General features: G+C 39.4%; 1 protein-coding gene across 3 annotated transcripts in view; it reads left to right on the top strand.

Moving 5' to 3' along the window:
* ZC4H2 (zinc finger C4H2-type containing) overlaps positions 1-24,322 on the top strand; it is a 119,907-nt gene that overhangs the window by 38,354 nt on the left and 57,231 nt on the right. Inside the window, exon 1 of one of the 3 annotated variants that reach the window (XM_015127582.3) lies at positions 18,530-18,658. The exons of 1 other annotated variant lie outside the window; for it this stretch is intronic. In XM_015127582.3, the coding sequence (XP_014983068.1) occupies positions 18,606-18,658 (53 nt within the window). In that variant the 5' untranslated portion in view covers positions 18,530-18,605. Of the gene's footprint in view, positions 1-18,529; positions 18,659-24,322 lie in introns of those variants that run through there. One more of the 3 variants, NM_001261736.1, reaches the window with a different exon arrangement.

Below are 24,322 nucleotides of genomic sequence, written 5' to 3'. Positions count from 1 at the left end.
TTTGATTACAGTATGTGTCAGTTTGTATCACTTTGAATTTATCATACTTGGAATTTGTTGAGCTTATGGGATGTATACAATCATGCCTTTCATCAAATTTTGGAAGTATTCAGTCATTATTTCTTGAAATATTATTTCTACCATTTCTCTCTCTCTCTTTTCTCATTCTGGGATTCCCAAATTTGTATGTTGGTTCACTTAATGGTATACCACAAGTCCCTTAGGCTCTATTCACTTTTCTCTATTATTTTCTCTTTGTGGTTCTTAGGACTGGGTACTTCCAGTTGTCCTATATTCAGGTTTGCTGATTCTGACTTCTGCCTGCTCAGATTTGCTAGTGAACCCCTGTAGTGAATTGTTTTTATTTCAGTTATTGTACTCTTCAGCTTAAAAATCTGTTTGGTTCCTTTGTAAAATTAATATTCCTATATGAATATTTTCATTTTGTTCATACATTGTTTACTGATTTCCTTTAGTTCGTTGCTCATGGTTTCCTTTAGCTCTTTTAGCATATTTATGACAGTTGTGTTAAAGTCTTTGTTGGTAAGCTCAACATCTGTGCTTGCTCAACATCTGTGCTTCCTCAGGAATGGTTTCTGTCTGTTTATTTTCTTTTTGAATAAGCCTTCTTTTCCTGTTTATTTTTATGCCTTGTGCTTTTTTGTTGAAAACTGGACATTTGAATATTATAATGTGGTAACTCTGGAAATCTGATTATTTCTCTTTCTCAGAGTTAGCTGTTTTTTTTTTTTTAAACACTGTAATAGCCTGTTTCATTACTTTTCCTATTTTTGCAGATACTGTATTTCTTGTCTGTGGTTACTGAAGTTTATGTTTCATAGCTTGTGTTCACCTATGGTTTTCACATATTTCCTTGAATTCCAGGAGCTAAAACAAACAAACAAAAAATTCACCTATTTCTGTCTTTACAAATTTTCTCTATCCTGGGCCACTCCATCATCACTTAGCCTGATCTTAGCCTTTAAACACTGAGCCTAGGGATCAGCTCAAGGTGGAAATCTGTGCTCTTATCAGGTCTTTTCTGAGTATGCATCTTGTCCTGGGCGTAACTGTGGCTTTCTAAATTATTTCATGTACACAGATACTTTGAATGCCCTGATTTCCCAAGCAAACTCCCCCAGATTTTTCTCCCAGACCTATTGCATATTTCATGAGTAATCTATTGCCCCAAGCATCTTCATGTTGTTTATTTGCCTTGCTTTACAATATTTTTAAGCAATGCTCACTAGTTTTCTGGTCTGAGTGGATTTCAAGGTAGGTAAAACAGAAAAGAGTACCTTGCATCATTCCTTCAGGCAGCCCCCAGACAGTTAGAAAATACTTGGCATGTGAGGTCTGCTATGCTTCTTCCAGAACCAGGGACCAGGATTCCACTCTGAGAGTGTAGCTACCATCTTCAAGATGTAGCTAAGTGTACCTAAGGCCTGATGTAGTGGCTCACGCCTGTAATCCCAGCACTTAGGGAGGCCAAGGCAGGTGGATGGCTTGAGCTCAGGAGTTTGATACCAGCCTGGGCAATATGGTGAAACCCCGTCTCTACCGAAAATACAAAAATTAGCCAGGCGTGGTGGCACATGCCTGTGGTCCCAACTACTGGGGAGGCTGAGGTGGGAGGATCACTTTAGCCCAGGAGGCATAAGATGCGGTGAGACATGGACTGCACTCCAGCCTGGATGACAGAGTGAGACCCCATCTCAACAAAACAAAACAAAAGACCACTGCTAAGCTTGAGAGGCAGTGGGGCAAAGGCAAGTAAAAACATCACAAGATGTCCTACCATTTTAAAGTTGCCTTTTTCTTGATTTGGCATGTTCTCAGCTACTATAAACCACTCTTTTTGAGAGGCTGATAAAGTTGATTCTGATAGTTTCTGCTTCTTTTTAAATATTCCTGTAGAGGAATGGGAATGGAGCCGTTTACTCTGCCATTTTCCTGATATTACCTAGAAAGTCCATTCTGTTTTTTAATGACAAGGGGATTGTGTGAAACTGATTTACTTTTTTCCCCATGAATCCTAGAAAAGCATGACTGATTTTGTAATTTCCTTACGACTTTGGCTGTTAAGAAGCTCTGAGATAGATTTGTGGCTACCACTAGCAGTTATGTAAGATTTTGTTTTCTAGTTCTACTTCTGTATGTATCTTACTTTATGCTTTTATTTCCCATTTGTCCCTCTTTACTCTTTCATTTTCTTTGTTTTTTGTTTGTTTTGCAATGTTTGTATCTCTGTAAACTGCATGAAATTCTTTTTGTGGAAGAAGGTGAGAGACAAGTAAGGGAATAGGATTAAGATTCTAATATTTTCACCTACTACTGGGTCACCTTTAAACTGTTAAAGAATCTACCATAAGTATTTGTTGAAATTCTGTTGCTTTAACACCACAATATTGCTTCAGTAAATAAAAAAGCCAAGCAGAGCACAAAAAGTATATCACAGATAATAATTCATGATTGTGAAATGAATTCCTGAACCTGCCTTTTAACCATGAAGTTCATAGGCTGGAAATGATAAAGTTAACAGGAACAAATTGGAACTAAAAAAAGAGTGCAGGGTTTCTGAAACTTGAATAATATAAAGCAAAACTTTTCATGGATCCCTAAGAATATCCTAATTTGAACAACATAGATATAATAACGTTTTATTTGACTTGTTTATATGAAGTATTGCATAGTGGTCAACACATGAGCTCTGTAGTCAGATTGCCTGGCTTTGACCCTTGCTGTGTCACTTATGAACTTGGTGACCTTGACTAGTTACATTACCTCTCTGTGAGTCTGTTTCTGCCGCTTTAAAAATGAAAATAATAATAGAGCCTAATTCATAACATTGTTGTGAGAATCATAGTAATTAATACCTGTAAAGGGTTAACAGTGCCTAGGCTATATTAATCACTCAATGAAGGTTACTTATTATTTAATGATGAATCATCATGCAAAAGTGAAGTTATATTTCCATAACTGGCAAAATAAAATACTTGAGGCATTTTTTTAAGTGGAGACACAAACATTTTAAAATTCTGATATAGACCTTTTAAGTGGGAAGTAATTATCTTAGACACATGAAAATACACATAAGTAGGATCTTGACTCTGCCATTTAGTAAGTGGTTTTGAGCAAATTTACTTCATCTATTTGTATCTGAGTTTTCTCATCTGTAAAACGAGAGTTGAACTAATAACTGCCTTGAAGATGAAATGAAAGACTGCAGGTAAAGCACCAAGCAGAGTGTTTGCACATAAGTGCTCAAACATTTCTTATTATTATTCTGAAAAAAAGAGTCGGCAGGTTTAAAATGAAGAGGAGGGGAGGCTCTGGGGGAGTAGGGTAGAGGAAGACCCTTAGCAATAAGTAGGGTCTTATTCCATTTGCACTGTTATAACAAAATACCATAAGCTGGGTGCCTCATTAACAATAGAAATTTGGTTTTTGCAGTTCTGGAGGCTGAGAAATCCAAGATCGAGGGACTAACATATTCCATGTCTAGTGAGGGACTGCTTCCTCATAGATGGCTCTCTTCTCACTGTAACTTTACATGGCAGAGGGGGAAGGAGCCTCTCTCTGTCCCCTTTTATAAGAACACTGACCTAATCACCTCAGAAAGGACCTAGCTACTAATACCATTGCCTTGGGTGTTAGGATTTTAACATAATTTTTTTTTAGGGGAACACAAAGATTCAGGTAATAGCAACTAGGAAACCTGGAATTAAGAATCATGTGTTGTCAATAAATCAGACAACACATGAATGGCAGGGTGATAACACCAAGACAGGGAGCTTGAAGGGAAGAGGTGGCTAAGCTGATGCCATCTCCACTGGAGGAATGTTGTCAAATAAAATACAAGATGCCTGTTAAATTTGAACTTTATATACAAAAAAACCTAATATGTCTGAAATGTTGCATGGCACATACTTGTACGAAAAACGTATTTGTTGTTTATCTGAAATTCGAATTTAACTGGGCATCTTGTATCTTTATTTGATAAATCTTGCAACTCTATGTGGAGGATGCAACAGCCTTGCTTGCAGAAGTTGGCTAATGAGAGTGCAGTTAAGTGGCCCAGGACCAGGGTCCAATACCTGATGTGACATCACTAAGTTAAGCTTTCTAGTAGGTGTGTCAGGCAGCCAAGGATCCAGATTCCTGTGAAATACTCAGGAATCACCAAGGAGGTAGCACCTGGGATTTTGGAAGATTCTGCTCCAGAACATGGTCTGAATCCAGGAGGTGCGAGGATCAGATCTGTCTTAAATAAGGGTTTTGGCAGACACTGAAAGCAGGGTGGGGAATGATGAGCCTTGATAGTGCTTGGTATGTGTGGGAGGAAAAGAGGGAATGGAACTTGGCGGTATCGACCACAGTAAACCATCAGCACAAAAGATGGAAAAAAGCAGAAATGTAGCCCTGAAAACTGGGCACACCATGAGACAGAGCAGGCAAGTTAGAGTTAGGGAATGACGTACCAACATGACCAGGTCTGATCCCTGGGATCACTGAACTGTGGGTATGCTTGGGATAAAGGAAGCTTGGGGAATTCAGCTATTGTGAGGGATCACCCAAACCCAAGTTTGAGAATGTGAATAAATTCTGAACCCCACAAGGCAGTGGGCAGAGGTTATTATAAGTCTTGCTGATGAGCTTATAAACTGGAGCATATCTGAGCCTCGATGTGGGCATTAGTGGATACAGCTACAATCTTAGCAGACATGTAGATGACATAGATTGAGGGATGTTCAATCTGAGCCTATCAGAGATTGGAGTCAGGAGGGGAAGGGGAACAGGAACACTTATTTGCTCTGAATGTCTCATTTATGAAAGGTCTTAAGTTGAGACTGAAGAGTTTATATTGTCAATGAAATAAGGCATGGTTTGACATTTTTATCAAGATATAACTCACCATAAGTTTCACCAATAAAAATATACAGTTATGTTTTAAGTGTATAATTTAGTACATTTTCAATGTTTTGGAACCATCATGACTATCTAATTCTTGAACATTTTCATACCCCATAACCATTAAGAAGTCACTCCCCCATTTTTTCCTCCCGGCAGCCCCTGGCAACCATTAATTTACTCTCTGTCTCTATGTACTTGCCTATACTGTATATTTCACATGAATGGAATCATACAACATATAGTCCTTTGTGTCTGACTTTTACTTAACATCATATTTTCAAGGTTCATTTGCTTTAGCATGTGATCAATACTTCATTTGTTTTATGGATGAATAATGTTTCATTTTAAAGACAGACCAAACCTTATTTATCCACTCATCAATCGATGGGTATTTGGGTTCATTTCTACTTTTTGGGCTCTTAAGGTTAATGCTGCTATAAACATTCACATACAAGTTTTTGTGTGGATATATGTTTTTATTTCTCTTGGGTATATACCTAGGAGTAGAATTAATGAGTCATGTGGGTAATTCTATGTTTAACTTTTTGAGGAACTGCCAATGTTTCTACTTTTTTTCTTTTACTCCTGGCAAGCTGTGGGAATAGTTTTGTTTGTTTTATTTTGAGACAGAGTCACGCTATGTTTCTCAGCCTGGTCTTGAACTTCTAGGCTCAAGCACGCCTCCTGCCTCAGCTTCCCGAGTAGCTGGATTTACAGGCCCACACCACTGCACCCCTCCACTTTGTAATATGTCAGGATTCTTAAAAAATAGGAAGAAATTTGAGCCATTCAACAACTGTTAAGTCCTATGCTTAACCTGTATTGACCACTGGGATGATCTTGAAGGTCCAGTGGAGATAATAGTGACAATGTAGCACCACAACCCCTAAGTAAGCTCTTATACAATCACCATTACATCTTCCCATACCTTCCCTCTTTCATCTTCATTTCACAGAGATAGGGAGATGTAAAGTGAATATTCAAATCTTTCAGCTACTCTGAATTTTCCAGGTAATGATACTTTCTTCGCAGGAAGGCATTATTATTTTCCCATTTTTGCAGATGAGAAACTGAGGCTCCAAGAAGTAAAGTGCCTTGTCCAAGGTCCCACATCCAATCAGTTGTTAAGCCTACATTGAATACTAGGATTTTCAACACCTGGTCTAGGATCCTTTCAGTGTAGTCTTTGCCCCTATGTGCCTCTGAAAAAGGTAGAAGATTGCTGATATATTTGGGCTCGCAAACTGAAATCAGACAGCCTCAAAAATGTTGAAAGTTGATCATTAACACCAGAGGGGAAAGAAAGAAATTGGGGAGGAAGAGAGAAGGCATATTGTTTCTCTCTGTGAGCATAGTATGACTGGGAATAATTCATCTGAGGGGAAGTCATTCATTCCCCATCTGTACAGCATTAATTCACTGAGGGCTGGGTCTATACTAGGCCCTGGAGACACAGAAAGAGAAGGAAGAGGGCTGAAACTAGAGTGAGGTGAGTGGAGGTAGTTGCCTTGAGCATAATTTTAAGGGAATGCTGAAAATCTCAGTAATCAAGATAAACAATATTTTTTCTTAATTAACTTTTTGTTTTTATTATAGATTCACATGCAGTTGCAGAAAAATGATACGGATAGATCTCATGTAAATTTTACTGTGTTTTTCCCAAAGTAACCCCTTGCAGAACTATAGTACAATACAACAGAGAAGATATTGACATTAATATAATCAAGATACAGAACGTTTCCACCACCACAATGAACCCTCATATTGCCCTTTTATAGCCACACCTACTTCCCTCCCACTACCATTCCCTCTGTAACCTCTGGTAACCACAAATCTGTTTCCCATTTCTATGATTTTGTCATTCCCAGAATGTTACATGAATAGAATCATATCGTGTGTAACCTTTGGGGATTGACTTTTTTTACTCAGCATAATTCTCTGGAGATTTACCCACAGATGTATCAATATTTATTGTTGAGGAGTATTCCATGGTATGGATATACCAATTTGTTTAAACATTCCCCTGTTGAAAAACATATGGGTTGTTTCCATTTTGGGGCTATTATAAATAAACTACTATAAATATGTATAGGTTTGTTATAAACATAAATTTTCACTTTTTTCTGGGATAAATGTTCAGGATTGCAATTACTAGGTCATGTGGTAGTTGTGTGTTTCTTTTTAAAAAATACAAAATTGACAAACCATTGTCCATAATGGTGGTACCATTGTGCATGCTCACCTGCAATGTATGAGTGACTCTGTTTCTCTGTATCTTTGCCAGCATTTGGTACTGTCACCATTTTTTATTTTGGCCTTTCTGATAGGTTATAGCGATATTGTGTTATGGTCTTAATTCGCATTTCCCAAATGGCTAATGACATTGAAGAAATTTTCATGTATTTACCATCTGTATAACCTCTTTAGTGAAATGTTTCTTCATATCTTTTGACAATTATTTAAATTGTGTTAAGTTTTTACTGTTGAACTTTGAGGGTTCTTAATATATTTTAGATACTAGTCTTTTGTTGAATATGTAGTTTTCAAATATTTTTTCCTAGTGTATAGCTTGTCTCTTCATCTTCTTTCACACAGAAAAATATTTCAATTTTGATAAAGTCCATTTTATCAGCTTTTCCTTTTATGGATTATGCTTTTGGTGTCAAATTAAGAATCCTTTGCTTAGTCCAAGATCCAAAAGGTTTTCTCCTTTTTTTTTTTTCCTAAAAGTTTGATAGGTTTACATTTTACATTTAAATCCGTCATCCATTTTGAGTTAATTGTTGCATAAGATGTGAGGTCTTTCGAGTAAAAATTTTTTTTCCTAACAGATATTCACTTTCTCCACCATCATTTGTTGAAAAGATCTTCCTTTCACCTTTGTGGGAAAAAAAAAAAGAAAAAGAAAGAAATAGTAAACCAGTTTGGCATATATGTGTGAGTCTATGTCTGGGTCCTGTATTCTGTTCCATTGATCCATATGTCTATTCCACCACCAATACTACACAGCCTTGATTACTGTAGCTGTCTAATAAATGTTGACATCAGGTAGAATGATTTATTCCACTTTATTCTCTTTCAAAATTGTTTTTAGCTATTTCAGTTCCCTTGCCTTTCTATATAAATTTTAGAACTATCTTGTCTGTGTCTACCAAAAATATTTCTGGATTTTGATATCAGTTGCCATTAAACCTGTATGTCAATTTGGAGATAATTGACATTTTGTCCCAGTGTTTATCATTAGGCTCCTGCCTTGTTCTTTATGCCCCAATTTGCTGTCCAGGTCACCAGGTCCTCTAAAATGAAGACCTGCTTTTCTCTCACTGGACAATCTGTCTACCTTCCTCCATTACTTCCATCTTAGAGACTACCTGAAGTCTGGTAGCTGAAACCCCTGTTTCTATGGACACACCATCTTGGAACCAACTGCCCACTGGGACCTTCAAAACATGGACTGCCTTGGAGCCTTCCTTGTTCTGCATCTTCTACCTGTTGGGATGCCCCTACTAATTTACGTCATACTCCACTGACTCCCTGAACTGTGGCTTGCCACTTAATATACTGTAGTCCAGCTTTATACCCGGAGCCTGAGTCTTCTCTCCCCACTCACTAACTCCAACGTCATTATGTAGCAGCAGGGAGATGGGAGGAATGCCTGGCCTTAGATTCTGGCCCCTTTTAGCTTGACCTGGCTTGCCACTGCTAATAAAGCTATACCAGGCCACATCTTGAAACATGGAAGGCAGAGCATCTAGCTTGGGACTGGAGGACTAATAGACCAAAAAGCTGTCTTTGACAAGTAAAGGATAAGCATGTTTGTCTTGATAGCACTTGTTTTGTTGTTGCATTTCTTTGATCTCTGGCCAAGCCTTGCTTACTTTGATTCTGTTTTTCTATCTTTAAAATAAGGACAAATTGGAATAAATCACTGTTTTTCAAATACTTTTTAAGCAACAGATCACTGTATTGAAAAATATCTTCCACAAAATCCCCAAATATGAAAATAATACCAATTAAGTTCTAGTTTAAAAAGGAGTAGGGGTGGCTTCCCTTCACTCTAAAATCTTAGGGTTCTGCCAAACCCAGTTTGAAAACCATGGATATAGCTGTCTTCTGAGAGGCCTTTCCAGCTTTGATGCCCACTAACATTTATAGGGCTAAATAAGCTGAGGAAGTAAGAGGGTCAAGAGGAGAAATGTTCAGTTAGCCTCTACTCAAAATGTGATGGCTTAGAGGAGTGTGCTCTAGCAACCAGCATGCCTCTGCTTGCCATAGGAAAATTGATTCAAGGTTTCTAATGGTGCCTGCCACAGATCTAGTTCTGAAAACACCTGTCTGGGAAACCCTCTCAGATTATCCCTGGTAGAGTTTCTTAATCCCTCTTACGTTATCCCAGAGTTTACTATTCACTCCTCCATTATAACACAGCTCACATTGTATTGTCATTACTTATTTACTGGCCCATCTCCAAATAAGCTATGAGCATCCTCAAAGCAGGAACTGTTCTTATTTCTCTGGATCTCCAGCCCCTAGGACAGCAGGCAAAGGGCATGTCTTCTCAAAAGAAGACATACAAACAGCAAACAAGCATATGAAGAAATTTTCAACATCAGAAATAATTGGAGAAATGCAAATTAAAACTACTCTGAGATACTATCTTACATCAGTCAAGATGACTTTTAATAAAAAGTCAAAAAACAACAGATGTTAGAAAAAAAGGGAACAGTTGTTCACTGTTGATGAGAATGTAAATTAGTTCAACCTGTATGGAAAACAGTATGGATATATCTCGAAGAACTAAAAACAGAACTACCATTCAACCAAGCAGTCCCACTATTGGGTATCTATCCAAAGGAAAAGAAGTCATTATAACAAAAAAGATCCCTGTACTCGTATGTTTATTGCAGCACTATTTACAACAGCAAAGTCATGGAACCAACCTAAGTGTCTACCAACAGTTGATTGGATAAAGAAAATGTGGTGTATATGCACCGCGGAATACTATGTAGCCATAAAAAGAACAAAATCATGTTCTTTGCAGCAACATGGATGGAGTTGGAGGCCATTATTGAAACCAGCTTTGTGAACATTGTGACAGTGAGGAAAATCTGACATATGAAAACTCTAACAGTGAAAGAAATCTGACCTAACTGCCAACTCCATCTTGCTTCTAACCTCCAAGTTGCCCTTGCCCATGCCTGGGCATATGCCAAGCTAACTGTGGGAGGAATTTAGTTTGTAGTTTAGCAAACAAAGATGGGAACAGCCCCTTCCCAAAACAAATCCCCTTCTTGCTTGGGGATCAGGCCTCTTTTGTAAAACTAACAAAGTAGCCACAAGATAAGAAATAATGGCTCAGGATTCATGCAGCCAGTGATCACAAGATTGCTAGCCTCCCCAGTTGCTCCTATAGATAACATCACTATTGTAAAACCTCGGATTGGTGTTTGAGGTATTTTTCAGACCCTGCATTCTGATGGACCAGCTGGGCCACCCAGACAAGTAAACTGGCTCATCTGGTCTTGTGCCCCTACTCCCAGGAACTGACTCAGTGCAAGAAAACAAGCTTTGACTCCCTGTGAGTTCATCCTTAATCCAACCAAACAGCATTCCCCATTCCCTAGCCCTCTGCCCACCAAACTGTTCTTAAAAATCCCTAGCCTCTAAATTTTTACAGAGGCTGATTTGAGTAATAATAAACTCCTGTCCTCTTGTTTAGCTGGCTTTGCATTTATTGAATTCTTTTTCTATTGCGAAAACCTTCTGTTCTCAATGCATTGCCTTTTCTGGGCAGTGATCAAGATGAAACCATTGGGTGATTACATTATCCTAAGTGACAGCAGTAGAAAATAGAATATCACATGTTCTCACTTGAGTGGAAGCTAAACAAAGGGTATACATGGACATAAAGGTGGAGAAAATAGACTCTGGAGACTCAAAAACCATGGAGGATGGGAGGGAGGTACAGGTTGAAAAATTACCTACTGGGTACAATGTCCAATATTTTGGTGATGGGTATTCTAGAAGCTCAACTCTCACCATTATGCATACAATATCCATGTAACAAACAAGCACATATACCCCCTGAATCTAAAATTTCAACAAAGAAAACAAGGAGGGTACTAATAAACATGTTGAAGTGAAATGTTGGGTCAGGAAGAAATTCCTTAAATTCCTTTGTTTCTTCAATTACTCTTTTTCTCTCAAGAAACCCAAAATCATTCAAATTATTCCCCAAAAAGCTTATCTAAATTTTTAGAAGACAAAACTTTTTTAACTTAAATGTTTGAATAGTATTCAGTAGAGCCGCATGTTATTTTTTGATCCAGTTTATGATGTAAGTTGAGATATATTTTTTATGTACTAACATATACTATATATGATTTATCTTATTAATTGGAAGAGTAGATTATGTAATCAGTGTATATAGTAAATTTATGATCATTTTATAGGACTGGGAACATGATTTTCCTATTTTTAAATAATGTCAGATGTTTAAATTTGTTATATCCTCAATTTTATGACAGATTGGCATATCTATGATGCATATTTGGTATTTTCATTTCCAAGTAGATAAGCACAATCCTTTTCAAGTCTTGTGATTTAGAGGATAATGGGAACCTGTCTGGTAGGGTAGCTAGGCTGCCAATGATGGAAAACAAGGAGGTAACAAGAAAGTTTATTGAAGAATATCCATCTTAATAATAGCAGACACTTTTATTGTATTTATTATGCTGTTTTAGCCAGTTACATATATTAATTTAATTACAACCCTAAGAGTTAGTCACAATTACTATCATTTCCATTTTCCATATGACAAGACCAAAACCCATAGAGGGGAAGTTATTTGCCCTTGAGTCAGTTAGCTAAAAACAGTAGAGAGCAGAGGTGAACTCAGGCAGCCTGACTGAAGAGTCTGGGTGCCTCACCACTATGCATACTGCCACCTGTGCTAGGAAAGGAAGCGCTATCTGGGAAGTCAAGCTGGGAAATTATATGTGATATATGCAAGGGGATTTTGAAGGCCCAGGAGAGAACATCTGCCTTCCCACTCCTCTCCCAATCCATTTACTTGCAGATGCCAGATGTTTCATTCATAGGCATAAGGTTTGTTCTATTGTTTACAATGCAACCAACCCCTGGGTGGGGTAATACTAAGATTTATGAGTTATTTTTACTTTCCCAGTCTGTTTCATTTTTATTTTATGAGTGTCACTTTTCATTGTACATTTTTATACAGTTGAATCTGTCCATCTTTTCCTTGGGGTTGCTTATCTGTCATTGTGGCTTTACAAGTTATCATCCCTCTAAAGCCTCTACTATAATTGAAACCATTTTTGCCCCAGACTCAGGGGAAATAATGGCTACAACCTTCACATCAAATGCTGCCCTGTCCATTTTGAGATCTTTAAATGAAGCCTGTATCATTATCTTCTCAAGCTTAAATCAAGACAACTTATTTGTAGTTTTTCATGGTCCTCTCCTGTTTCTATTCACTGAATTATCTCCAAATTTGGGTTCTCAAAATGACTCTGAGAATTAGGGGAAGTGATGAGAAGGATGAGGGATATTGACCTGTACTGAATGCCCATTATATTTCAATCAACATGCTAGGTGCTTTCTCATACCTTATCTATTTTCATTTAATCATTAAACAGCTCTATGAGGGGGACAAGGGCCCTGTGAATAGTTCTAAAGTACCCCAGCCTGGGAAAGATGTGCAGGGAACCTGGTAAGACTCAGTCCTTTGGGAAACTCAATCCCATACTTAGTTCTGGTGATATAAAGGAGGCTGTTAGAAATGGAAGGTCATTGGAGCTAGAGAGTCAGTTTTGGTCACTCTCAAAGAGGTGGGAATTGAAGAAGGGGGAGGGTGTGGATGAAAGTTTACTAAGAAAATGCAGTAGATGTACACTAGACTGCTTTTTATAATAGGATTTTTTACACTAGGGTTTTTCAGACTTGGAAAGGGAAAAAGTGGGACTCCCCTACTCCCACTGCCAGATCTTTGTTCCCTGAAATTTGCATTTGGGGGATCTAGGTCAGTGACATTGGGTAGGTGAGAAAGAATACAGGAGTGAAAGTTCAATGACATAAAGCCATCAAAAACAGCAAGAATCTCAGCTGAAACATTGCCTGAGAACACCTAGCACAGTCTATGTAGGCAGATACAAATTCTAGCTAATCATCCACAAGTCCCATCTCCTAGGGGAATCTTCAAAGTTAAGGCTTCAAACACACCCCTCAACACCCTAGCTGAAGGGCTGAAGTGATGGAGAACATGAAAATTTTCTGAGAGAGTGTGAAGAATGAGATTACCTATCTCAGCTCCTAATTCCCTAACCTAGGGAGGTCAATTACCATTTCTGTTCTTCAGTTTTTCCATATACCACATGAGTGCCTTCCAGCCCTAACATCGTATGGTTCCCTTCCAGTCTTTCCTGTCTCAGTGAATGGCACTGATCTTATTACTGAAGCCAAAAATCCAGGAGTCATTTTAGATGCCTTATCTTTCCCTCCGTACCTCTTCATCCCATCCATGAGCTAATCATATCACTTCTGTGCCCAATAATATGTTTACAATCAGTCCATTTTTCTTCATATCTATTATTACTACTGTAATTCAAGCCACCATCATTTCTTTCCTGGACAACTGTAATAGTTTTCCCACTGGTTTTCCTACTTCCACTTTTGCCCCAATAAAATCTGTTCTCACAGCAGTCAGTGATGTTTAAAAACTAGATCATGTTGCTCCCCTGCTTAAAACCCTCAATATCTGCCTATTGTAATTAGAATAAAATCCAAACTCATCACCATAGTTTACAATACCCTGTTTTTAGAATAAAAGTTCAATGACATAAACTGTCTCCTCAGTCTACTTCTGCTCCCCTTAATCAGCCAGAGCCCTACCTACTTTTTTTTCATAGGCTAAGCATTTTCTGACTCAGGACCATTGCACTGGCTATTCCTTCTGCCTGGAGTACTCTTCCTCCAGATCATTGTATGGCGAACTCCTTACGTTTCCACTACAATGTCATCTCTGAACAGCAGGCTTCCCTGAACATCCTAACTAAAACATTCCCCCTCCTGCCACTATTCTCTCCTATTATCCTCAATTAGTGTTTCATGGGCTTATCTCCCCCTAATATTATTATGTTTATTTCTTTTTCTTTTCTGTCATTATTGTCTGGCTCCTCGTACTAGAATGTAAACTTCCTGAGAACTGGGATCCTGGGTAACTAATAGAACACAGTAAGTGAGAGCATGGCTTCTGGAGGCAGACTCTCTAAATTTGAATCTCAATTCTGCCACTTACTAGCTGTGTTACTCTGGGCAAGTTACTTAACTTCTCTGTGCCTCAACTTCCTCTTCTGTAAAATAAGGATGATAATAATATATATTTCCTGTGAAATTTTTGCAAGGATTAAACTAACTTAATACCTGCAAAGCACTATATATCCCTGGAACCTAGGAGAGTGCCTGGCATGTAGTAAGTGTTCAGTAAATATTTGTTAGCTGTTTGCATGAATTAATCCTCCATGCCTCCTGCTATTTCCCTCCCTTCCTCTCCCTTCCTGCCTAATTTTGTTCAGGAAGCTTTTCCCTGACTCCTTGCTCACTTCTCAGGACTAAGTTGGTTCTCCCCTTATGTGTGTGCTCACAGAACCTAGACTTATTTCAAGCCCTGATTGCTAGGTATAGCTATATATGTATGCATGATCTTTGTAATAGCTGATCTCTCACTAAATGGTAAGCTTGGTAAGGGCAAGGCCCATGTCTGTCATATCTGCTATGAAATCTTCACTGAAACCTTGATGGTTCTTGACACATCATAAGTATACAATAAACATTTTTGGGCTGAAAACTTTTGGCTCATTTTTCTCTTAGAAATGCTGATTAAGAAATATAATGAGAAATTTAATAAGTAATTTGCACTACTTTTTCAAAGGCAATTTGGGACCAAGGATGTTGTTGCATCTCTGCCTCCTCTTAGTTCAGTTCACTGTTGAAGTACAAAGAAAGATCTGTGAATTCAATATTCTGGCCTCCATTTTTAAAGTCTTGATCTATTCCCTGAAAGTATGATCATGTTAACAAGAGACTGACTGACTTCCTTTTTGCTAATTTCTTGCATTTTAATGGTATTAACCCCAACATACCCTGCCTGACTTACTTGTTTCTTAGCAATAAGAATAATGTTGGCCCTGATAAAACTAAGAATTTTTTTTTATTTCTACCCCCTCAAATCAATCAGTTCTTCTAATAAAATCATGCATTAGAACTCACTGCTAGCCCATATCTTAAATATTGTTTCAGCCATTGCAAACTTCTGATCAATTGAGAGCTACTGAATACTTACTATGGAAAAGCCACCACCTTGGCTTGCAGATACTGTTTTAAGTGCTGCTTCAGAAGAAGGGGCAGAAGGCTATGGTTTCCTTCTCTTCCTCATACTTTCTCTACAACATTTTCCTTCCTTTCATTGCTAGCCTGGATTCTTAAAACTCAGCAAGGAACAGGTGAAACATCTGTTCTCAAAGAGGTCAAAGAGCCAAAAGCAAACCAACAGAAGCTAAGAGGCATATTACTCTTTCTGTATTTGGACATTTTAATTGTTACAAATAGCACAAGCCTTCTTCCAAGCTCCAGGTTTTCCCACAGCCTCTTCTGTTAGATTAACTGTTATCTTCCTTTAATGTCCATAGATTGGAGGCATGGGACATGCTTGGCCCTCTGCAGACACCCTATATTGGAGTGTACCTTCTGGCTGAAAAGTAACAGAGGCATTCAGGCCCCATGGTAGCAGTAGCAGCTTCATACAGGCCGCGTGGGGCCATAGGAAGAGCACAGGCCCTTGAGTCAGGAGTCTTGGTTCTGTTTCAGCCAAGTTGGGTGACGTCGGACAAGTCCTTTGCCTCTCTTGGTCTCAGTTTCCTCATCTATAAACTAGGATTTCTGTGAGGCTTGAAAGACAAGATAGTTCCCAAATTATTACCAAATCAGACTCTAAACCCATTAACATATTTAATTGAAACAGATACGTAGCCACATCCAGACTTTTACCAGATGTGTGAACATAGTCAGTGGTAAGGATTCTTTGGGTGAAGGGGATAGTGGAAAAAGAGAGAGACATTAGATTTAAAATCTCAAAGACGGTTCATAAATTGCTTCCCACACATCCCTTACAAACCCTCCACTTCTCCCCAAGCCAGCATTAACGCATTATAAACCACTTTATGTTTGACATAGATACGTACACTCAGGACCCCATTTTAGTTTTGGTTGCTATATTTTTTTTTCCAGACATGCTATCTTCATTAATCTGCAAGTAACTTGGTCCAAAGTGGGCACAGGCTCTAGCTTCATAACTTATTGTGTGGCCTTGGCAAAACAACTTTCCCTATCTGAGTCAGTTTTCCTCCTTCTAAAAGGGGATGAATCTACTTGCCCCCTTCATATTGGTTGTGAGGATAAAATGATAGGTTGTACATATCAGACTCAGCACAGTAGCCAGTATATGCTAGGCACTTACACAGGCTTGTCATTTACCTCCTCCCCTTATGAGACAGAGCTGGGGCCAGTTCTCGGCTCTGGATCCACAGGGTTTGTGACTAACCAACTCAGTGTTCTTTAAATACCAACTAGTGGCTCTACAAGGTAGCAACCTTCAAGATGATAGGAAAATGTAGACACTAGGGAGAATTTTATGGTTAAGAAAGTTATTACATCTTTGATCCAAAGAAGAGAAGGGCTTTAATTTCTTCCCTGGAGAATGCTTAAAATCACTGTGGACATCCAGAATGACATGAGATTCATGTTGCACAAACTTCTCAAGCTCCTACAATATACCAAGCCCTGTATTCAGCATGATGATGGGAATGATCTCATAGAGGCCTCACAACAAGCCTCTGAGGTGGGCTCACTAGGTACATTTTTCAGATGAGGAAACTGAAGCTCAGTAAAAGAAAGGACAAACTCAGGGAGAGTTCTGACTCACCTTTAGTTGGGAGTGAGTCACCATCTTCCTTTTGTCCGAAGTCCAGCTCTCTAGGCCTATTTGTGCACTCTGAGTAACTGCCTCTTACCTGGGCAGTTACTCATGTCCTCTAATCATTCTCTACTTTGCTTCCAGAGTCTCTCCCTAAAATATTCCTCCAACCTTATCACTACCGTGCGTTGAAACATACAATAATTAAACATTATTTGGTGCAGAGTAAGCACTTAAAAAATGCTTATTAGGGTCGGGCGTGGTGGTTCATGCCTGTAATCTCAGCACTTTGGGAGGCTGAGGCGGGTGGATCACTTGAGCTCAGGAGTTCAAGACCTGTCTGGCCAACATGATGAAATTCCATCTCTACTAAGAAACACAAAAATTATCTGGGCATGGTGGATGGGCACCTGTAATCCCAGCTATTTGGGAGACTGAGGCCAGATAATTGCTTGAACCCAGGAGAAGGAGGTTGTAGTGGGCTGAGATCTGTGCCACTACACTCCAGCTTGGGCGACAGAGTGAGACTGTCAAATAAATAAATAAATAAATAAATAAATAAATAAATAAATTTAAAAGTTTATTAGATAAATGTCTGCCTATAGGATTAAGTCCAAACCCTTTAGTCTGACATTTAACATATTTCATAGTCTGGCTCCTACCTGCCTTTTCTAAATACTACATCTCCCATTTCTTTTTTCCACCTCTACACCTCATATAAGAATCCTATATTTCAGGCACTCTGAACCACTCATCCTTTCCTTTCTCTCTCTATTGTATCCTCACCTGGAAAGCCTATTTTCCTCTATGGTCTGACAAATCGTTAGTCACTCTTGAGACCTATTTACATCTTCTCTGCACAGGTTACACCTTATCTATTCCTGTATTTTGTTTGACACCACACTGTACTGTAATTAATAGGTAAATTTTCAGCCTCTTCTGTTCCTCAAAGGCAAGGATTTGCTTTTATTTATCTGCCTCGCCCAGTGACTCCTACAGTACTTCTTCCATTGACTGACAAAGTCCGAGCTTAAGTAATTGTTTGTTGAACGGGTAGCTGGAAGTAACAAGGTTCTCCTCCCCACTCTCCTTTCCCCCAGCTTTTGCAGCATCTTCCTCCTCCCATCCTCCTCTTCCCCACCCCCGCCCCACCCTAATTTGAATGCCAAAGTTACTGGTCCCCAGGCAGCAGCTAGCACATTCAACATCTCCGAAGCTACTTTCCCTGCAGGCTTTGTTTCCATCCGCAAGGCATAATTAGCAACTACCGCTAATCTTTTGCGGGTGAGTAGGTGCAAGGACCCCCGAAGGGGAGCGAATGGGTACGTCTCTCATCTCTCCAATGGCCTTCAGGAGTTTTTTTTTTCCCCATTTTCCCACACACGGGCCAGATGAATATCCCCATTCCTTTGCACTCTTCACAACCTTTGACATAATTATCTATAACAAATTGATTTAAAGTGCGGCTGCAGGAAGGGAAACAGGCATGTCTCGCTTGGCCTTCTGGGAGTTGTAGTCTTACAGGCCCCCGGGCTGCCTGGCTGGCCCTGAAGCTGTGGACTACAGCTCCCAGGCCTCTCCAAGCCCCTACCGCACAGGCTCAGAGCCCCAAGCCCGGAGGAGGTGGCTACATTGTGTCTATTGTATCCTTTGGCTGGTGTATTTGTACATCTCTCGGGACGTGAAATTGTCAGTGAAAAGTATGGCAGATGAGCAAGAAATCATGTGCAAATTGGAAAGCATTAAAGAGATCAGGTAAGTGGCACGTTGTCCCCCTCAACCCCCCGCCCCCCTCCAACCAACCCTTCCTTGCAGGAGAGGGCTAATTATCTATTGTTGGGCTGCTTGTCTGGGGAGCTGGAAAGGGGCCCATTCACCACAGACTTGCAGGAGAGGTGAGGATGGGAGGGGCGCTGAGGAGAGTTGAGAGAGAGAGAGAGAGAGAGACCGCTTGCCAGATGTGGCTGAGAAAGCAAAGAGGAAGAAACACAGGGCTGGTCCCAAGACAGTTTTATTTTTCGAGGTGGGGGTCAGGACTCTGCATTCATGGTCACGTTTTTAAAAAGTACTTGTGTGCCCCAAGGTGTCTTTGGCTCCTTGCTCTTTAGGAGTCGAGATTTTTTTCCAGTCTCTTGTTCAACTTGAGAACCTGGAGTTTGGGAAAGGCTTTTGAGAGCCAAGTCTAGCGCATCAGGGCTGGTGGCTGCTGCCAGGGGCTGCCAAGTGGGGGTTGCAGAGGAATCTCAGCGGGCGGAGCTGGGAGAATGGCGCGCGCTCGTTTTCCTTTCACTCACTCGCCACTTTCTTCCTTCCTATCCCGCGCTTGGGAGGGGGATGGGAGCAATGGGGATTGGGGACGCGGTCGCTGCGCTGATGGTGGGATCGCGACAGCTGCTCTGAGGAGCTGGAGGTGACAGGCAGGCTGGCAAAATGGGAGTTGCCGAAGTGGAGTCCGCCACCCGGTTGCTTCTGGAGCAGCTTTTGGCAAAGCGATGATATTGTCCTTGCTCAGAACACAATAGCGCCGGGCTGTGTGGGCTGGCACAAGGTCTGTCTTCACCTCCCCTTCTCAGCGTGAGCCCCTGCTTTGGCTTTTGCTCTCACTCTGAGAGTGGCCTGGGTCAAGCTGTCTCCCTGGAGTGTTTTCTGAGAACCCAAGGTGGAAGATGTCAAGTGTGTCTCTTTAAGAAATAAGACTTTGGGCATGAGATTTAACCCTTAGAGTGCTGGATGAGACCTACACGTGGTGATTAGTGGTGGTAGGTAAAACACCTTGGTTTCTTCTTCCTCTTGGGGGGTTGCATCTCTCTTTCTACAGGAGAGGTAAAGGAAGGGAACTATCATCTATTGAGCCCCCTCCCGCCCCTGTGTGCCAGGCCCTTTGACCTAATTTTGCTCATTCAGCAAGAGTCCTGTGAGCTTCCTACTCCTCCTTTACAGCTGGGGAAATAGAGGCCCAGAGAATTTGAGTGATTTTCCCACAGCCACCCAGCTTGAAAGTGCCACATTTTGTTGGTCTGCCTGCAAAGGTATTCCTTTTCCCACTATGTCCTAGGCAAAGTCTGGAAAGGAGAAAGGAATATGTTGCAATTTTTTTTTTTTTGCAAAAGCATCAGAAGTTAGCTAGAAAATGTGACACTTTGGTACAGTAGAATGCCAGCTGTCATAATAACAATGCAGCTAGTCAGAAGCTTAGGCTTGCAAATGGAGAGCCTAGACTTCCACTCTCACCAAGCTTCAAAGGAACCACCACCCCATGCCCAGAAAAGGACCAGTTGTGAGCAAGGACTTTAATCCCCAGTGAAAATAGACCTTTCCCAGTGAAGACCACATGGAGAACCATAACTTCTACCCTTACCAGTGGTAACTAGGAGTTTCTACCTCAACCAGCTAGGATGGAATCAGCATAGGCCCAGAGAAAAGGCCAAACTTGCACCTCTAACCAGCAGTAACAAACAGCCCCTCCCCAATCTGGATGTCAAGAGACAGTGGAGAAACTGGACTTCTGCCGTCCCTCTTCCATCCAGGAGAGTGTTAGAGAACTGCTAAAACAAAAGATTTAAATAAGATCCAGAGTATCCAACTTTTAATCAAAAAATCACTTTCCATACTAAGATATCCACTTGAATGAGAAAAGAAAATAAACAGATGCCAATACTGAGATGACACCCATGTTAGAATTATCTGATAAGGATCTTAAAGCACCTGTCATAAAAACATTTCAGTGAGCAGTTACAATACACTTGAAACAAGTGATAATGCAGAAAATCTCAGAAAATAAATAGAAAGTCTCAACAAAGAAATATAAAACATAAAGAAGAACAAAGTGACATTTTTAGAACTGAAAAATACAGTAACATAAAAACCCCACAAAAACCCAATGGATGGGTTCAACAGTAAGGTGGAGAAGACAGAGGGAAAAAAAATAGCTTACAAATATAAAACAGTAGAAATCACTGTGGAACTATAACAAAAGCTTTAACATTTATGCCAACAGATTCCCCAGAGAAAGAGGGCAGGGTTGGAAAAGTATCAGGAAAAATAATGACTAAAAACTTGCCAAATTTGCAAAAGACATAAACATTTAGATTCAAGAAGAGGAGCAAACACCAACATAATCAACACAAAGAAATACACTCCAGGACACATTGTAATCAACCTCTGAAAAATGAAAGAAAAAGGAAACTTCTTCAAAGCAGCTGAAGAGAAACAATTCTACAAAGGAAAAAAAACTTTAGAATGACAGATTTATCATCAGAAACTGATGATGCCCTAGCATTTTTTAAATGCTGAAGGAAAAGAAGTGACAACCCAGAAATCTATGTCCAATAATAATATCCTTCAGTACTGAATGGATAATCAAGACATTCTCCAATGAAGAAATACTAAGGAAATTTAGATATACCCTAAAAAAAGATGATAGTAAGCTCTGAAAACAGAAAAGAAACAATAAACAGTAAGCAAAAACATGGTTAATACAGCAGACTTTCTCTTTCCTCTTGAAATTTCTTATGTTTGATAATTGAAGCTAAATGTATAATGTTACCTAATGTGGTCTCAGCATATGTAGAGGAAATATTTAACACATTTATATTGTAAACTGGGGAATGTAAAGAGATGTAAAGGGGAGGACATGCTTCTACACTTCATTCAAGCATGTAAAGTGGTGAAGTCAGAAGATTATTAAATAAGTTATGTATATATAATATATTACTGAGAGAAAACACTGAAAATGCTATACAAAGAAATGTACTCAAAACATTATAAATAAATCAATATGAATTTTTTAAAAATGCTCGTCACCCACAGGAAGGCAGGGCAAAGAAAATGGAGAAACTAAAATTACAGAGAACAGAAAACAAAAAATAAAAAGGCAGACATAGCCTTAATGTATCAATAATTATGTTCACAACAAATGGTCTAAATACCATGCAAACATTAATCAAAATAAAGCAGGAATGGCCATCTTAATATCAAATAATACAGACTTCAGAGCAAAGAAAATTCCTAGGGACAGAGATGGATATTACTTAATGAAAAATAAATGTGTGTGTTCCAAAAGGGACTTAAATTAACCTGCTTTTGACAATTTTACAGTAATATACAAAGGTTAAGCCACTTGGTTTAAGAATTTAAAGTGGAGAAAGTACTATAAACATATACTTCACATTCACATATGGACAGGTAAACATGTATGGGAGGTAGAAACAAGGAAGGAGCAAAGAGTCAAAGAAACTGAAGAAAGGAACTAACATTTGTCAAGCACCTTTTAATTTCAAAGCTCCTGGCTCATTTACTCTTTAGTCTTCCCAAAGAAAATCTGGGATAGGAATTATTACCCCCATTTTATGGATAAGGACATTGAGGATCAGATAGGTTAGGCAACCTTCCCATGGTTACACAGCTAGGAAAGAAAAAATAATATATCCTCCTATTCACATGGCATATGCATTTCAATGTTATTAACTGCCCTTACAAATGCTAATTATCGGATTAACCATTATTCATATTCACTGTGAATATGACCTATATGACCTATATGAAATGCCTCATCTTCTCCAAAACCTTCTCAAGTTCCCCAGTTAAAATGAATTGCAATACCCCTACCACAGTCTCCACAGGGAGATTTATTATAGCACTCAAGTTATCCCATCTAATGATGCAATTTTGAATTGATATGTATCTTCCTTTCTTCCTTCCTTCTTAACTGCTCTAATCCTAAATCTCCTGAAGTATAAGCATGGCAGCATATTTCTGTTAAAAAAAAAATAATGTTTGCTGGACAGAAGCAGGAATGATGACGGCAGCATCATCTAATGACCTATTGAAGTCAAGCTAAGAGCCTTACACACATTCAGACACGAGCCCAGAAATGTACACATTAATACTCAGCACTCACACCAATGGCAGAATTTGCAGTGGGAAAAACATCAGAAGTGGATTCTCCCACCACAGACCATTTTCTGCTTCTAACTCTGAACACATGCCCACCCCTGTCTTTCAGGCCAATCCCAATCACACTCCCACATTATGTTCCCAACCTCAGCCCCCAAAACCCAAACTAATCTATTTTGCCCATGTTTTCCTTGGACTTTTAAATGGTGATGAAGGAGCATGTAGATAAGTGGAAGAAGAGAGACAAGAATGGAACAAAAGAAGGATGATAGAAAAGAGGGAAAGGGGGATAACAGTAATAAAACAGAGACAGTGAGTACAGGTACCATTAAATGGACCAGAGCCCTACACCAGCTCCCCAAGTACATAACAATATTTCCTTAAAATGCACATGCCATCCATTCATGTGTATTGCATACACTCACACCCTGATGTACACATATCCATACACAAAGAGCTTTCCTCACTTGAAAAAAAGAAAAACCATTTTGGAAGGAGATGTTGTGTTAAGTAGATACTCTTAAATGAATGTTTCTCAACTGGGTCCTTCTTTTCTTTTTTTCTTTCTACACACTCTTTTGAGTAAATTCCTGTACTTCCATGGCTTCAAATATTATCTTCCAAATCTCCAACCTGTATACTCCACCCACATTCATGCTTTAGCCCACACATATGACAGCCTAGTGGGCTTGTCCGCCTGGAAGTTTCACAGATAACTCTCAGATTTATATCTACATCTCTTCCTACAGCAATCAAGCTCCTCCCCCCAAACCTTTGGTTTAATGCCACCATTTCCTGCACAGTTACCTCAGATGGCAATCTGAAAGTCAATGTTGACTCCTATTTCTCTTTAATGACTCACCTGCAATCACTTAGCAAATTCTACTATTTCTATCCTGAATATCTTACTCAGTACCTGCCCCACTCTCCACCTCCCAGTTTACTGCTCCATTTCAAGCCTTCATTATAACTGGCATGGATATTTGTAATGCAGTATCCATTTCCATCTGAAGAATTACTTCCCTGTATACAGTCTCTGCTGTATCTGCAATGTCATCCACATAGGAAGCTATGAGAACTACCTTCCTAAAGCATGGGTGTTATTTTATTTCTCAAACATATTCACTAACTTTTCATTATGTATGACAATCTTTTTGAAAAATACAGGCTGCGTCCCATTATTACCTCATAAAAATAATTTGGTTGGTCCCTAGTAGCACTTTTAAAAAAACCTTTTTTAAACTAAAAAGGAAATTATCAACTTACATTGCATATGAAGAAGTAGGTATACTTTGAGGAAGGTTTTGTTTAGTTTTAAATATGTGTATGTGTGTATTGTGTCATGAGGTGAAATTCATTTCTCACTTACGTCATTTCTTACTGTGTCTCTGTTGAACACACATTTGCCTATCAGTGTTTCCATGGCATTCATGCTGCCTCCCCAGAAATCTGTCCCATACCCACCATTCTGACCTTATCTGCTACTACTGCTTTTTATTCACCCTATCCTTTAGCCATATAGAA

The sequence above is a fragment of the Macaca mulatta genome, chromosome X (genome assembly GCF_049350105.2).
Source record: "Macaca mulatta isolate MMU2019108-1 chromosome X, T2T-MMU8v2.0, whole genome shotgun sequence".
Lineage (NCBI taxonomy): Eukaryota > Metazoa > Chordata > Mammalia > Primates > Cercopithecidae > Macaca > Macaca mulatta.
Note: the sequence above shows the minus strand (reverse complement) of the source record. Positions and strands in the feature narration are given on the sequence as shown.